This window comes from Cyanistes caeruleus, chromosome 3 (assembly GCF_971803275.1).
Source record: "Cyanistes caeruleus chromosome 3, bCyaCae1.hap1.1, whole genome shotgun sequence".
Classification (NCBI taxonomy): Eukaryota; Metazoa; Chordata; class Aves; order Passeriformes; family Paridae; genus Cyanistes; species Cyanistes caeruleus.
The window spans coordinates 6,967,269-6,982,882 of NC_141703.1; the positions used below are offsets into that span (position 1 = coordinate 6,967,269).

At 43.0% G+C, this 15,614-nt stretch overlaps 1 protein-coding gene across 1 annotated transcript in view; it reads right to left on the reverse strand.

Annotated features, from left to right (window-relative positions):
* The window catches only part of LOC111926687 (amine oxidase [flavin-containing] A-like), a 34,306-nt gene that overhangs the window by 11,439 nt on the left and 7,253 nt on the right, over positions 1-15,614 (reverse strand). Inside the window, exons 2-6 of the mRNA XM_086879632.1 lie at positions 12,531-12,625; positions 11,083-11,220; positions 4,115-4,219; positions 2,789-2,880; positions 359-500 (exon numbers count right to left, since the gene is read on the reverse strand). Coding sequence (XP_086735758.1) covers positions 359-500; positions 2,789-2,880; positions 4,115-4,219; positions 11,083-11,220; positions 12,531-12,625 — 572 coding nt within the window. The remainder of the gene's footprint in view (positions 1-358; positions 501-2,788; positions 2,881-4,114; positions 4,220-11,082; positions 11,221-12,530; positions 12,626-15,614) is intronic.

The following is a 15,614-nucleotide window of genomic DNA, read 5'->3' on the forward strand; positions in this document are numbered from 1 at the left end:
CCCACATTTCACTCTGGAGTACACTTGTTCTGAACTTCTGTAAACATTCAAATGTGCCAAGCAACCCACAGAAAATAAATTGGCAAAAAAGCAACACAACTGCAACAACAGTACTGTGCTGAAGTGAATGCAGAAAACCCCCAACTGTTTAAATAGTCCACATTTATTCCACATCATAGCTAATAAAATTAGGGCTAATCCTAATTAGGATTAGGGCTGTATCACCCCATGAGAACACATTTCCCTCTGGGCCCACATGCTCTCATCTTTTCATTAATTGCTGGGTTTGCATGGGTACAAGAGTGCACTTGCTCATTACGATTTCGAGAGAGGAGGAAGGAAATGAGACATTTTGTACCTGGCCCCCATTGGTGATAGAGAAAATCCTGGATGTGCCCCCACACTGCCTCACATACCACAGGAACCAGAGGGCAGAGACTTCGTGAGGCTCAGACGTGACGTTGACGTTGACAAAGACGGTGGCGAAGTCTCTGACAGCTCTGCATGAGACACAGGACCAGGAAAAGACTATGGGAAAATACAACTTCCTGACTGCTTTCAGGATTTTATTTGTCACACTAAACAAGGGCTGCTTTCCCAAAGTCAGAAAAGTCAAGATGATTAATATCTGTTTTATTTTTCATTCTGTACTGAGTCTGTTCAAATGGGTTCCTACCAGCATCTTCCTCCCTCCCCAAGTATTTACCCATTTAGTTTGAATTCCCACTGATTTCACCTCTAGTTAAATAGTTTCCCAGCTGCTATTCCTTTCATCAGAATAAATACTTTTCTCAGCAGAAGAACATTTTTTGTTATCTGTTAGTGAAACTTTTCTACATTTCTCATGGGGAGCACATCAGTTCCAGGGTCTGATGGGTCCTGAGGGACTGAAGCAGCCACACAGCCTGGACATTCCCCACCGACAGGAACAGTGCTGCACTGATCTTTTGTGAAATCAAGAATTAGACTTGGTAAATAACCCAGACACAGAAACCAAATTGGCAATCATTGCCATAAAAATAAGGGAAGGGTCACCTGTCTACCACAGTACATCCCCAGAACATAAATAGAGAAACAGCAGCAGGAACAGAGGATCTGGCTATTCACAGTACTTGCATTTGTGGCCACAGATTACTAAGAAAATTGAGATAATTTTGCAAAGAAGGTAAAAGGACTTTGACTTCGATGAAGCTTCATGAAACAACATGAATTTATAATCATCTGATAAAGGAAGGAACTTTGCAAGTTATCTGTGCTAAAATATGTAACTTATAAACTTTTATAACCTCATTTCCCTAAGTATGAAGTTCCTTCACCCCTATTTCATTAGCCAGGATATGAAAGCAGCCTGCACACAGGAACCCTCTGTGACAATTCTGAGAGCACCAAGACACTAAGCAGTTGCAGCAAGTTCAAGCCTAAGAAATGTGAAAGAAGTCTACAGGATCAGTAGATGCTGATCTGTGACACAGGACAAACAAATCTTTTGTAATCTTGGTCCTGAGTCATACAGAAAATGCTATGGAAGAGCTTTTCTCTTTAAGCACTGTTTTTTAACTGTGTGGAAAAATGTGGCTTGGCTTAAAAAATCTAAAATGGGTTTTTACTGAGTTTTTGAATAAGCACATCCATTAAAACTGGATGTTTTACTGACAATATTGGCAGTAGAAGCTGCCCAGCAGAGAAGTCTGTTAAAGGAGGGATCTCCACAAACCCAGTCCTGCTTATGTTCCACCAGCTCCATGGCTAAAAGCAGCAGTAAAACTAGAAGAGGAAGAGTCAGTGCATTTGCAACAGCAGCTCAAAGTAACTAAGTTTGCAGGCAAAAGGCTCATGAAATGAATTGTAAAGAAAACTCCAGTGCCACAGCGAGCACAAGCAAGTCCAAATGGCTGTACAGCATATCCCATGGAGCTGGAGCAAGACCTAAGCCATAAAAACGAATTTCAAATGGAAAGATTTGGTCAGGAAGCTGCAGGCACAGCACTAAACTGCAGTCAGAATGAAAGGGCAAACAGAGCACAGCCACACAAATAAAAGACACTGAAAAGGAGGGAGGAGAGAGTTAGAGAACAGCACAGGGGCTGGCACAGCAAGCAGGGACATGAGTGCTCACAAGAGCACACTTCTCTGCCTTATAAAGAGCAATGATTGAACAGAGAAAGGAAAGAAAGAGAATTCCCAGTTGTCATCACCTCAATGGATTGGACACTGTTCCTTTTTTTATTTGTACAGTGCAGTCCCTCACAGAAAACACATTGGTCATTTTATAGATGGTGCAACACCTTGAGCCCTCTTCCTACCAGCTCTTGTTGATGTTCTGTTGGATCTGCTACTGACAAACAAGGAGGACCTGTGGGATGATGCAAAGCTGAAGGGCAGCCTTGGCTGCAGTGGCCTGTGGAGTTTAAGATCCTGAGAGGAATACTCCAAACAGCAGAACTGCAGCCCTGGAATTTGGAAGGGCAGGTTTCACCCTCCTCCAGGGCCTGAATGTCTCATAGGAAACTACTGTGTAAGGCAAAGAGCCACAGGAGTGCTGGCTGGAGTTCAATGATCCAATGGTTTGAAGTGAAAGGATGGTGGGAAGAGCTCACACACCACTGCTGTGTGCAGGGACCTGCTGAAGCAAACCCCAGGCTCCCCCAGCACTTCTGATGCCACCTGCCAGCCAACCAAAGCCCATCTCAAACACCTCCTGCTCTGTGCTCAGCTCTACCACAGAACCTGACAAAAAGCCACCGTCATTCCACAGCTGGAACTTCAAAGCAGGTAAAGATTTACGCACTTGGTCCAGCAAATCTTATTTATCAGCTCTTTCATGGTCATTTTGTCCCATTCTTCAGCATGTGGAGCATCCCATGGAGCATCAGGAGGAATCTGGAGACAGAGGTGAAATATCCAAGGAATTATTCAGTACTTCACCATTGCCTGGTCATAGCTAGTTAGTAGCACAGACTTAATTGATATGCTGGCCAGGAGTTACTTTTGTCCCCTGCACATGGATAATTTTGGAAATTCACTAAATGGAATAGTTTCCATTCACACCTTAGGGCAGGAATTGTACCATGACCACCAAATCTGTCTTTGACCAGTGAACCATATCCTTCTGTTGGGACTCATCTGGATTTTAGTTGTCCAGAAGCAATTCCAATTTATTTGTCTTGGTGTCTTGTAGAAGTTGAGGGGAAAGTTCTTTATCCAGTCAGTTCTAAAATGAGTATCCAAAGGCTCCTATGTCTCTCTGCTAATTGCAGAATAAAAAAAAAAAAAAAAAAATCTAGATATTTTCAAATATTTTAGGCAGTTAAATTATTAATAATAATTCTTTGCAGTAAGTAACATGACGTGGAGGATACTACCATATTCCTAAAACTTTAGAAAATGTACTATTGACCAAAAAAATGTGTAGCATAATACATAAATTTGATTCTGCAAAACCACATAAAATCAATTTGGAATTTGCAGGAGTGCAGTGAGTTATGCTTGAAGATTCTGGTAAGGTAAAGCCCTTGGTTTATGTCTAGATTATATGGGAGCTGATGAATATTTGAAAGAGAGCATAATGCTCCAGGGGCTGCAGTTGTACTGCTTATATCTTGAACTTTAAAAATAAAGTTCCTGTGAAGTCAAAATGGAGCCTAGCTTAGGCAGCTACAAAAAAAAAATAATCATCTTTACTCAAAATGCTGTCACAAGGGAAGGAGAAAAAAAACCTCTAATCTCCCAGCTCATGGGATATTTTTTCCTGTCATGAGAAAATACTTACACTGAGTTCAACCTCTTTTTTTCAGATATCTTAGATACCTCCAGATCCTTTTGTCTCCTCTCACAGAATCATAGAACAGTTTGGGTTGGAAGGGGCCTTTAAAAATCATCTAGTCCACCCCCCTCTCAGTGAGGAAGACCTATTATTTCTGACAATTCCTGCGAAATACAGAAATCATTCTGATGGATGTTTTCTTTCTGTTTTGTTTTGTTGTTGAGGGTTGGTTTTGTTGTTTTTTTTTAATTTTAAAGAAGCAATAAAAAACCCTGCCAGAAAGAAAACAAAAACTCGATTTATTCACGGTGACGTGAGCGTTGTAGGAAACACTGAATTTTCACAGCCTACCTCTTTTCCCATCTTGTCCATGGTTCTCCAGAAGTTATTGTAATCCAGATAAACCAAGGGATTCCATGTTGAAGGGCAAATTCCTGTGAAATTTCGTGACTTTCCCTGAAATACACATAAAACCACAAACAACTGAAATACAACAGAGCAGATCTTCATTACTCAAGAACACAAAATTCTCAGAGTCATCACATGTTTGGCCTTTTGCCCCAAAAGACCTGGCTGGGTTTTTGTTTTCTTCTTTTTCGTTCTCCTGCGTATGCATCAAGCAATGGAATGCATGTTGCTAAGCAGGAGGGCTAAAAACAGCTGGACTGGCATTAAAAATGACAATAACACCTTTTTATATCCACTATTCTGAAAGGGTGCGGAGGGGTACATTTGTTCTGAGCAGGTTGTCAAATTCTGGGCTAAGGATACTCAAGCCATGGCCAAAGAGATAATATTCCTTGTTCCTAAGAACCCTTCATTATTACATTTAAATGAATCTACTACTTGCCTGCTGCTGAAATGTGCATAATGAAATTTGTGTGGGTCTAAAATTGAATGCATTTCAAACTATTTAGGCACCTTTATGGTACACCTCACCTTAAAAGCAAGCTTGCCTCTTTATCATTCCATGGAAGAAACCCAGCCTATAAGAAAACATCTGAATGGGAAATTTTTGGTTGCAGGAAGAAAAATATTGTACACTTGCAAAAATGGTGTCAGTACTTATGATGTGTGTGACACAGAGCTGCAGCAGCGGCTGAAACTGCTATTATCTGAAACTGTTTCAGATAATCATGTGATAAAATGATAAGAGAAACAACCTAACAGCAGCTGCTTCTTTGTGATAACTTTAATCTGAGAGAGGAGGGGATGAGCAGGTAACATTTTTTCTTATTAAATTGCTTTGGACCTTGCCCCATGTAAGTCAGTGTGAATTTCCCATCAGACCTCTGCTGTCTGCCTTTCCAGATGTGTCAGAAGTAGGAGTGAGGATGCAGGGAACACTCTGACCACGACAGGTAGGAGCTGTGGTGCTAAAGCAGTTTGCAATCTGCTTTTCAGGGCCACCCATCACACCTGGCTGTCACAGGTGGGAGTCACAGACCAAGAGAGAGGCTGCAGTGCTTCAAATGCAGGAAAAGGGGACCCAGGGACAGAGGACATGAAGCAGGAGCCAAACACACCTTCCTCACACTTGGTGAGAGAGAATTCATTGATGTTTCCCTCTGACAATTGTGTATTTGTGTGTAAAGGCACGTGGGCTTCTGATTCTGATTCTGCAGAACATTTTTCTCTGCGAAGATCATAACAAAGATAAAAGGTGCAAGATGAAACTCAGAGATCATAGTGAGCTTTCAGACTTGGCAAAAGCAGTAAAATACCAAAATTCCTACACCTTGGTGAACTTTTGTCAGACCCAGGACAGGCACAGTAGGGGAGGCAAATGTATGTGGGTAAGGGACCACAGCAAGACCTGCCTGGTCCTCTCTCCTCAGAGCAGGGCTCCAGCAGTGCCCCAGCTCTGGAGCTCATCAGGTCACTCTGTGCTGCTCCTCCTCACCATCTTCAGTGAGGGCAGCAGCAAAGCCACTCTCCTGTTCCAGCCAGACTCAACAAATTCTGCTCTGGGACAAGCAAAGCATCAGGTTGTGGTCTCAGCACTTAGTTCAGCCTGAGATTTGCAAATTCAATGTTTTAGAGTTGGTTGTTTTTTTTCATTTCCAACAAATGTTTCAAGTCACCAGGAGGTGGTTGGTCGCCTCTGGATTTCTGAGTAGGTAATCTCAACCTTCTGTACCACATACATTTTTTTTCTCTCTTTTCTCCCTATTTTGTTCTTTTGCAGACTTGCCCTGAAGGAAGGTGGCAGGGGGGATGCTGCTCCAGCCTTCTCCAGGTGCACATGTGCATGCAAAACATTTCTGCCATGGCAAGAGAAGAGTAAATTCTCCTGTGAACTCCCAGCAGGGAATCCAAAATACACTCTTCCTTTCCCTTGAGCACAATTTCTCACTGCCAGGCTGCAGCACTGTGTTGCACTTCTAAAAGATCATCAAACACTTCTGCTCAAAATCCATTTATTGCTAGTCATTTCATTCTGATTGGGAACGGAGGTGCAATCCACATTTCTTCCTTGACATGCTTTAACACCAATAATTCTGCCCTTCAGCAGAGAGGAGGTGCAGTGCTGCCAGGCCACCCAAATCAGGGTGAGGAGCAGTTGTTATTACTGCTGTTCTGTGCTGTTGATACTGCGTGGGGGCAAAGGGAAAAGATAAGCCTGTGTCCAATCAGGAGCAGCAGCAAGAAGTTCCCAGTTTTTCACTGTTCAGTGAAAATCTCTTTTCAAAAGTCCTTCTGATAAGTGACTGTACTTGTACAGAGTGCTGTCACTTGCAAACAGCTCCCCTATCCTTAGCTTACTTAGCTCAAAACATCTTTGGTCAATGGCATAGCCCTGGGAGATCAATGGGAATACATGTTTTATCCCCTGAGAACTATGAAATGCCAACTGATAATTATAAAAGTCTAAAGTTGTGTTACTTGTTGCTTTCTTCTGCATGCAAAAAAACCCACAACCTCAGTGAGACTGGAACCCAATGGCAGGAAAAGCTGGAAAAATACAACAGTGCTAACAGACCTGGAAGAGGCTAAGACTGAATTCAGAGAGGCTGAAATGGTTCACAGACACAGTGATCCTTGTGTGGCAGGGCTGTACCTATCAGAGATGGGATCAGAGGAATGCCAGCTCTAGCAAATTCCAGGAGAGAAACTCCCATTTCCCATCAGGCAGTGTGAGCCCAATAGCCTTAGACGAATCAGTTCTGCAGCTTTCTCTCTGGCACAAGTATTTCCACAGCAGGGAGTAAATCTAGCCCGAGTGAGCTGGGGCTGGTAAGATATTAATTTGGTTTTAATATTGTCTCCTTGCTAGGCAGAAGAGCTCTGGCTGAAAGTTTCACAGAGGAGCTCACTGCAAACAGGGAAGGTCTTGCAATTTTCCATTTTTAAACAGATTTATAGTGTTCTGGATGTATTATTTTCAGAACTACTGTTCTCTTAACTGAAAGGCAAATAACCCACTGGCTTAGTTCCCATGCTGGCACATGGCTGCCTGACTGGCCCACAGAGTTTATCAAACTCTTATTTTCATTTCCTGGTGTATCAAGTCAGATCTGAGTCCTGCTGCCTGCTTGGATTAGTTACCCCACACCAATCCAAAGAAAACAAGATGCTCAAGCACCACCCCTCAGTGGTTAGAAAGAGGGCAGCGAGAGATGAGCTCTGCCAGGTCCCTTCCCTGCCCAGGACCATGCTGGGGCTTGGAGCCAAAACTACAGGAATTAACCCCAAGTTGTGACACCACCCCAAGTTTCAAATTGTGCCAGAGGAGCAGACAATTTTGCCAGACTTGAGAAAGGCAGGTCTGCCTCCTGTCTGCTGTGCCAGGGACAGGACACACTGCAGGAAGCACAGGAGGAGCACCCCCATGCAGGGTTTGTTATTGCCTGGGGCAGTGCCCTGCACAGAGCAGCAGCTCCCCGAGGTGTGATCCCTCAGGAGAGAATCCTTCCCTGTCCCCACCTCCAGCAGGTATCAAACTATCCCTGGGAGCAGTGCTGTGCCTGGGACTGTCTGATCCCTGTGTCTGAGCAGCAAGTTTGTGGTGATGTGCAGGGTCTTAGTCACAGACTTACTTTTTGCACCCCAAGCTCTTAATCTAAAGGCAGGATGAAGGAAAGAAAGGATAGATGGCTAATCTGAAGCACTGTATAGAAATCCTCATATTTTATCAAGTGTTCCTTCCCTCTGAAAATCATAATTCCTTATTAAGTAATACTGTATATCCTGGAGCTATGTGCTGCTGCCAGATATTGCAGGAGTGCAGCTACAGGAGAAGGTTATTAGCACACCAATGCCTCGACTTTCTAGAGTCTTCTAAAAAGGTGAAGACAGCACAGAGCTTCAAGGACCTCTGTTAAAACAAAAAGCTGTCTGCCAGCACAGGGAAGGGAGAACTCCAGCACATCTGCCCTTTCTCAGTCCAAAAGCACTCTGGCTGAATTATGGGACAGGGAAATTTAGCTGGATAGAGGCTCATAACAAACACTGAAGATTTAAGTTACAGATTTACAAGGACAGGATATCAAAAGAATTCCTCATTGACATTAAAGGAGTCCATGTTACCATGCTAACTGATGGAAAAGAAAGAACAAATGGATAAAAAAAAAAGGTAAACAATAGTTATATATTTGAATTTTCAAAGAAATTGTAACTACCAAGGAAACCTGCACCAATGAAGAAACTTGGTTATTAAAGCTTGCAGTACATGGGATTTTTCCACACACATATGGGAAAAATTCCTGTCAGAAAGAAGTGGCTCATTAAATCCCTCTGGGGAATTTCACTTTCTCTTGGCTGCTTCCGCTGCTCGGAGAAACCATTTTCCCACTTTCTCCCAACTCAATCAAAGCAGTATCCTGGAAATCTTCAGAAAAAGACAAACTGAACTGATTGTTATGGTAAAGAAAAGACCCAAAATCTCTAAATCCAAGGGTGCTAGAGATTACATAGAGATGTCACAAACACTTTTAAAGCTGTGCTTAGTCATGGCAAAAGCACTTCCTCTCCCCTCTGACAAAACCACACCGCACTGCAGACTTTGGAGAAAGCTCCTGGGAGGAGACCTTCCTGTCTGGCCCCGGCTACACACTCCTGGGCAGCCACCAGCTGACAGAAACAACAGCTGAGACACAAGGGGAGAAGGTTTAATCAGACCTTTCAAACCTGAAAGGCAGCAGGTGGCCCATGGCTGATGGTGTATTAGCCCAAGAAGCTGAAAACATCCATCTTTCAGATTAATATTTAATTTCTGGTGGATATGATCCTTTAATATCAAATAATCTCTCCGTTAACCCTTTCTGCCATCTAGGAAATGCCACAAGTACTTGTGTTCCTGGAGCAACTGTAATGAACATGATGAGTGCATCTTCAGCTGGGAGGGCACAAAGCCCTACCTGCACCTCACAGCCAGCCTGGTCAGGGTGCAGCAGGCAGGTAAAAGAGAGGCAGGTGAAAGAGCCCTGGGCTCTGACCAGCCCAGCCAACAGCCAGGACTGCACAGCTGGAGTTTAAAAGCTTCAGCTAGAAGTGGAATATAAGAGAGGGTTCAACAACACATCCCTAAATCAAAGGGCATGGTGGCTGCACAATGTCTCAAGGAAAAAGGAAGGAGAAAAAGCAGTGGGAAACCTTAGGAAAAGACAGTGGAAGAAAAGGGCTACAATTTGGGAAGGGAATGTGGGAGAAATGAGACCTACAGGAAGAAAAGCATCATTATTATTCATCCAGTGCTTACATCTGGGAGACCTTAAAACCCCTTTGCTCTCACCCTGCTCCAACAACTACAGCTCCCTTGGGACCCTGATTAGCTCAGCAGGACCACGATGAAAAACCCAGAATTGATCCACAGCCTGTGATCCAGCTGAATAGCTCATAATGCTGCCTCTTGCTTAGAAATACGCTTTCCCTTCAAAGAAAACATACAAAATTAGGTGGTCATTAGCGGGGACGTGCATAATGCAATGTGGGACAATAAAAAGCTGCAGCTTTGGTGTCAAAATGGATTAAGGGCTCAAAGTAATGTAACCCATTAGAGGCTTTTATTTAACATAAAGAAGATAAGTGCCTTTTAGGATGCTGAGAGATACATGCCTGAGCTTAAATTAGAGTGGGACAAACATTCTGCTGGTACAAACCAGCCCATCCTTCTTGCTGTAGAATTACATCAATTTTGCATGAGGGGGTGACAAATAACTTTTTTAGTATTATGGAGTGGCTGTGCAATTATTCAAGATGTGCCTGTTTTATGAGCATGGCATCAATCTGCCCAATAAGGAGTGCTTGCAGAAGCAGATGGTAAAACTTTGCAGCATGAACACATTACTCTAATTCTTAGGAAAAAAGTGGGAAGGTAATAGGAATGATACCAATTAAGGATCCACCATATAGGATGGCTTATCTATATCAAGTATGTCAACTGTGACTCATATAGGCTTCAAGTCTGGTTCTGCCAAAGTCTGTTAAGCACCAAAACTAAAGAATATTTTTTAAAAAATTGAAAGTGATAGTCTTTGCAAATTAAAATAATACTTTGAGTTATGGATACAGACAGTAACATCTCACTCCTATGAATCTTAGGTCTTTCTTAGTCCTTCTCCCTGCTGCTCTCACCCTGTACTGGTTTTGGCAGCAGATCCTGGGTAGGACCTGTGCAAAAAAAATCAGTGGGCCAAAGATCTGGCACAAGGGCTGTAAATCTGCTCTGAGGACAGGTTTCATTCCTGGTCACTTCAGCCACAGCAGTACTTGCTCAAGAGTGGCCACCTGGACTGCTGCTGCCCCACACCTCAGAGAAACTTTTGGTGACTCTTGGGAAGGGCTTGTGTCACCATTAGCTAGGGAGGGAACCTCAGAGTCTCAGATTGATGATTAATTCCAAACACCCATTTGTGAGATGAATCCCACTCCACGGGACTGGGAGAGATCTCATGAGAATCCAGTCATGTGGGCAAAATATATTGTCCTAGTCCCAGGCTAGCTCCATAACACTTTGTCCAGTATCATCATTCAATACTATCCATCAATACTATCATTTTTTTAAATTTAAATTTAGCTTTTATTTCAGAACAAGTATTTTCTGAACTTCATGCAAAGCTTCTTTGGAGGGTATGTTCAAAGACAATGTGCCAAAGGCATCCCAGATCTGCTGTCAGCTGCATTTTCTGAACACTTTTAAAAAGAAAGTAAGAACCATTTGTCACACACCCAACAAGCTAAAACAGAATAACAACACTTCAAGCAGGTGCTTTCTGGATTACTAAGGGTGAGTTTTAAATGAAACCCTTTTGATGACTGTCAGTAATTTCCAAGTTTTTGGAAATTTGGGTCCCTCAGCATGGAAATGCAACACTTACCCCTTTATGATGGAACATATGGCCCTCGACATACACTTTATAGGTCTCCACCCCCAGCTCTTTTGCCAGTCGGAGAATCCGGTTTTGGGTAGGTCCCACATAAGATCCACCAACATCTACATAATTCACTTTATCATTCTGTGGAAAAGAATACAGGAATCAGAAGCTGTGCAGGAAGCTCCTCAATAGAAACATCTAGAAGCAGAAAGAATTATTCCATGCTGAACGTGTATGGAATGTATGGGTATGACATTCAGGAGGAATTTTTTTTTTTAATGGAAAAGGTTGCCAAGCATGGAAATGGGCACAGGGAGGTGGTGGAGTCACCACCCCTGGTGGTACTCAAGAAATTCACGTTGCTTTTCTTGTCATTGCAAAACATTTCTGCAGCTGAAACCATCTCCAGCATCAAGGCTTGTTTTCTCTCCCCAGATACCTGCCTAGACTTAACGCTGCAGGTGCTGAGCACTGCACTGCAGTTTTCCAGGACATTAATCTCCTTCCCAGCACTGCACTCCTTGGCTCCAGCCTGCTGCTGTCTGGACAGGGACCCCCAGCCATGCCTGCCTTGAGAGGTGCTCAATGCACCCCTCAGACCAGCACCCCACTCACTTGGGAACTGGGAAGAAGGCAGAAGGTTTCAGGGATGCACACTATTACAGCAGGCTGATCTCCCAAGACAGTAACTCCTTTGAGCACTGTTTATAGTGAGTATTTTAAACCTGGCACTCTCAGTGTCACAGAAGGATGGTGTTTATGCTCCATGTTTCACACACAATGATTTCTGCTGGAACACCACTGTTTATCTCTGGCTCCCCAGCAATGGCACCTGACATAATTTACACCTCCCTCAATTCCAGGGTGGGAAGCAGAGGTAATGTCTGTATTACATTACCCTGTGCCACAAGTCACTCTTCATTTCTTTCATTTATTTTTTTCTAAGGGCAATTGAGATGCAGTTCATTTTTGGAAGAAGGAGTGTTACTTCAGATAATTTTAAAACATTTTAAAACATACATCTAAGCATAATGATGAGTCCTGCTCAGGCTGCTTCTTACAGGGCTTTAAGTTATCATGCCTCTTACAGAATGCAAAGGGAGATGGGAAAAAGAGGGGTAATTTTCTGACACTCATGGTCCCAGATGATGGTTTTCAACACATTATTGAAGTCTAGGTAGACAGTATTAATTTTTCTCTCATCTACTAAGCCAGTCACTGCACCTTAGAAGGCTGTCAGGTTGGCCAAGCAGGAATTCTTGGTGAACACATGCTGACTGATGACTTTTGGACTAGTCAAAGAAGCTCTGTCACCTTCTGAGGGATTGAGCTGAAGCTGTAGTTCTCTGAATCAAAATAATCGCAGTTCCCTGTGTCAAAATAATAGGAGTGACATCTGTCACTTGTGTAGACCAGCACAAGTGAGAGTCCACATCCCAGGAAGCACTTACCCTGATAGTGAATGTCCTTCCTCCAACTCTGTCCCGGGCCTCAAGGACCACCACACTGACCCCAGCCTCAGACAGCAATTTGGCAGCTGACAAACCTATCAAAAAAAAAGAGAATTAAAGCAAGTGGCAGCAATCAGCCACATTAATGGTCAAAAAACTGAACCTAAGCTTCAAGGTCAGAGATTTCAATAGACTGTTCCCAAAAATCCCTGGGAGAAGTTAGGAACTTCACATGGCATCTCACCACAGAAATCATGTGGCTGCTGCTTAGCTGCACATTGTAACCACTCACAGCATTCACAGACTGAAGCTTCCTCCTTGGGCTGGCATTTTGGCCTTTTAAAAGCAGCAAAAGATCAATTATTAAGGGACAGACACACATCTTACTCTTCATTTGTGCAGCCTATGGAAAGGCAGCAGCCAGCCTGGGGGACTTGCAGTGCTACAGTGACATCAATAAAGCTCCTCTCCCACATCAACCCCCTGCTCCTCTGCTGTCCCTTGTCCTCATTCACATGCAGAAGGAAAGTCTGCTTCACTGTCAGGATTCATTTTCAGCAATGGAGTTTGACCATGACAATCAAACAGGCTGCATGTAGATACTTTATAAAAGGAATTATGGTCTCAGCAAAAATCATCTAATTATGGGACTTTGTGATGGAGCCACTCTGGAGACAACTGAAATTCAATAGGACAGGAGACCTCTTTGCTTCTGACAGATGCAAGCTGAAATTGTAAAAAGCAATCATGAGTTGGTGAAATCAGATTATCCCACAGCCCTGCAGGCCAATTTGGCACTGAAGCATTGTTTCTTTGGAGTTGTTTCCCCTCCTTAAGTACACAAAAGGCAGCCCTATTGATCAGAACTTCCAGGATAGCCTGCAGGCAGGAGTAACCATATTAAATTCATGTTTATTACACTACCTTGAAATGTGATTAAAATCAACTGCTTGTGAGCCTAAAGAAGGCATGTCTGAAAAGACCAGAGGAGAGGAATCATCCTGGGAAGAGTTAAATATGCTCCTTTATTCTAAGGGCAATGCAGAACTGACCATAAACTTCTATGCATAGAAACCTTTAATGGGAAAGTGAAATGCCATTCACTGGAAAACAGAACTGAGGAAGTTCAAATGTCTTACACAGGCAGAAATTATATATATAATTTTCATACTCATCTAAAAGTAACTTTTCACCCTTGAACCATATTCTTCAGATTGCTGCTGGAGCAGAAGTATACTTAATTCTTCCATCTATTTAATATTCTAAAATTTTAATTGCAAGCAATTTTTCAGTGGAGTGGATATCTTATAAATTGATCTAATTTTTTTCCTCCATGAAACTCTAGAAACAATTATTTTCTAGCTAATTATTTAATCTGTTGAGAGATGGTTTCTCTTCCTCCCCAACATAAATGTAGAACTCACAAATCTGTGATGTTGAAAACACAAACTGCAATATTTTCTTACAAATATGTAATTTTTTATATGCAGAAAAATGAGATTTTAAAATGTACAGTGGGTTTTGTCACAAAATAGTGGATAACCTACATACACAAAATAAAAGGCTGCATTATCTATTCCGTGCAAATACCACTGGACACTCAGACATGAGTGGGTAATTCTTTTGTAAGAAAGTTTACTGTAGATATATATGCCTTGAAAAAATTGAATATGAAGCCTAAAAATGTCCAGCCTAGGTATGAAAAAAACCAAAATTAAATGCAAACCTTTGTGCCTAAGAACATAATTTCATGCTGAATACAACAGCTCTATTCCTGCCACAATTGTTTAGGAAGAATAATGGTTACACTGGACTGAGTTGGAAGTTAAGTTCACTACTGGATTATAGCTTGATTATGGGATATATCCAAATAAAGAAGGGCTGCTAAGGGATGAAGAACGTGTTGTAATGTTCAGGTTCTCTAACCTGCTTGCCTGTTAAACATGTACTCCAGACTTACAGGTGGTAAAGTTTCATTATTGTTAACCCAAGGGTCATCTGAGAAACTGGTTCAAAAAAAGAAAAAGGCTTTGAAGCTCCATGGGCTGGGAAACAGCAAAAAATAAAATGAGATAGCAATGGCTTACTGGGAACTGGGAGAGGGCATGACTCACCAGTAAAAACAATAAACAAAATATGTTTATTTAAGATTACTACTGCACATTTATTTGCTCAAAGCATGGAAACTATTTTCTTTGAAAACAGAGAACTAGGAACAACACCCATTCACAGCATCTCCATGTCTATCCCCATCTCTGTCTGTTGGACCCACCTCTTCAGCTCCATCCTGGTGAGACTGAAGTGCACCAGGTCCAGGTGCTTCCACAGGTTTGTCTAAAGTACAGGTCATGAAACCTCCGTGCTTTTAACACACAATTAAACTCTAAATTGACTGCATATTTACCTTTCATCTTCTCCATAACTTGAGTTTTCAAGACTTTTGTTGCTGTTCCAGTATCCTGGACAGGACTGGACACCAGAGAGTGACCATTTGATTGATGGGGTAAGAATGAGAGAGGAAGGAGTGAGACCTTCTCCTTTCCTGCTCCTTGCCTCATCCCTGCCTGCTCAGCTCCCCTCAGGCTGCGTGGAGCCATCCTCTCACTTCCTCCACACCATCTCCATGCCAGAGGACATCACGAGCCTCAGCAACTGCCAAGGAGCAGGGAAGAACTCGTGGATGCCTCATCCCTGGAAATGCTCCAGGCCAGGCTGGATGAGGCTTTGAGCAGCCTGGTCTGGTGGGAGGTGTCCATGCCCACGGCAGGGGTGGGATGAGATGGGCTTTAAGGTTCCTTCCAGCCCAAAGCATTCCTCACAGGCACACTATCCCAGGCCAAAGGGAGCACTGGGCTCGGTGCTCAGTCAGACACCGCAGTGTGTGACCGTGCTGCAGACACTCCTGTCACAGCTCAGCCTGGGGCTGTGTCACCTCCACCTCCTCCGAGTGCAGCCTTGAGAGAAAGCTGGAAACCACCCCAAACCACTGGACAAACTCCTTCCAGATATCCCCCTAATCCCATGAATTAGAAATACACTACTTGCCTCAGCAAAATGGAAGGAGCCTGCCAAAACCATGCCTCA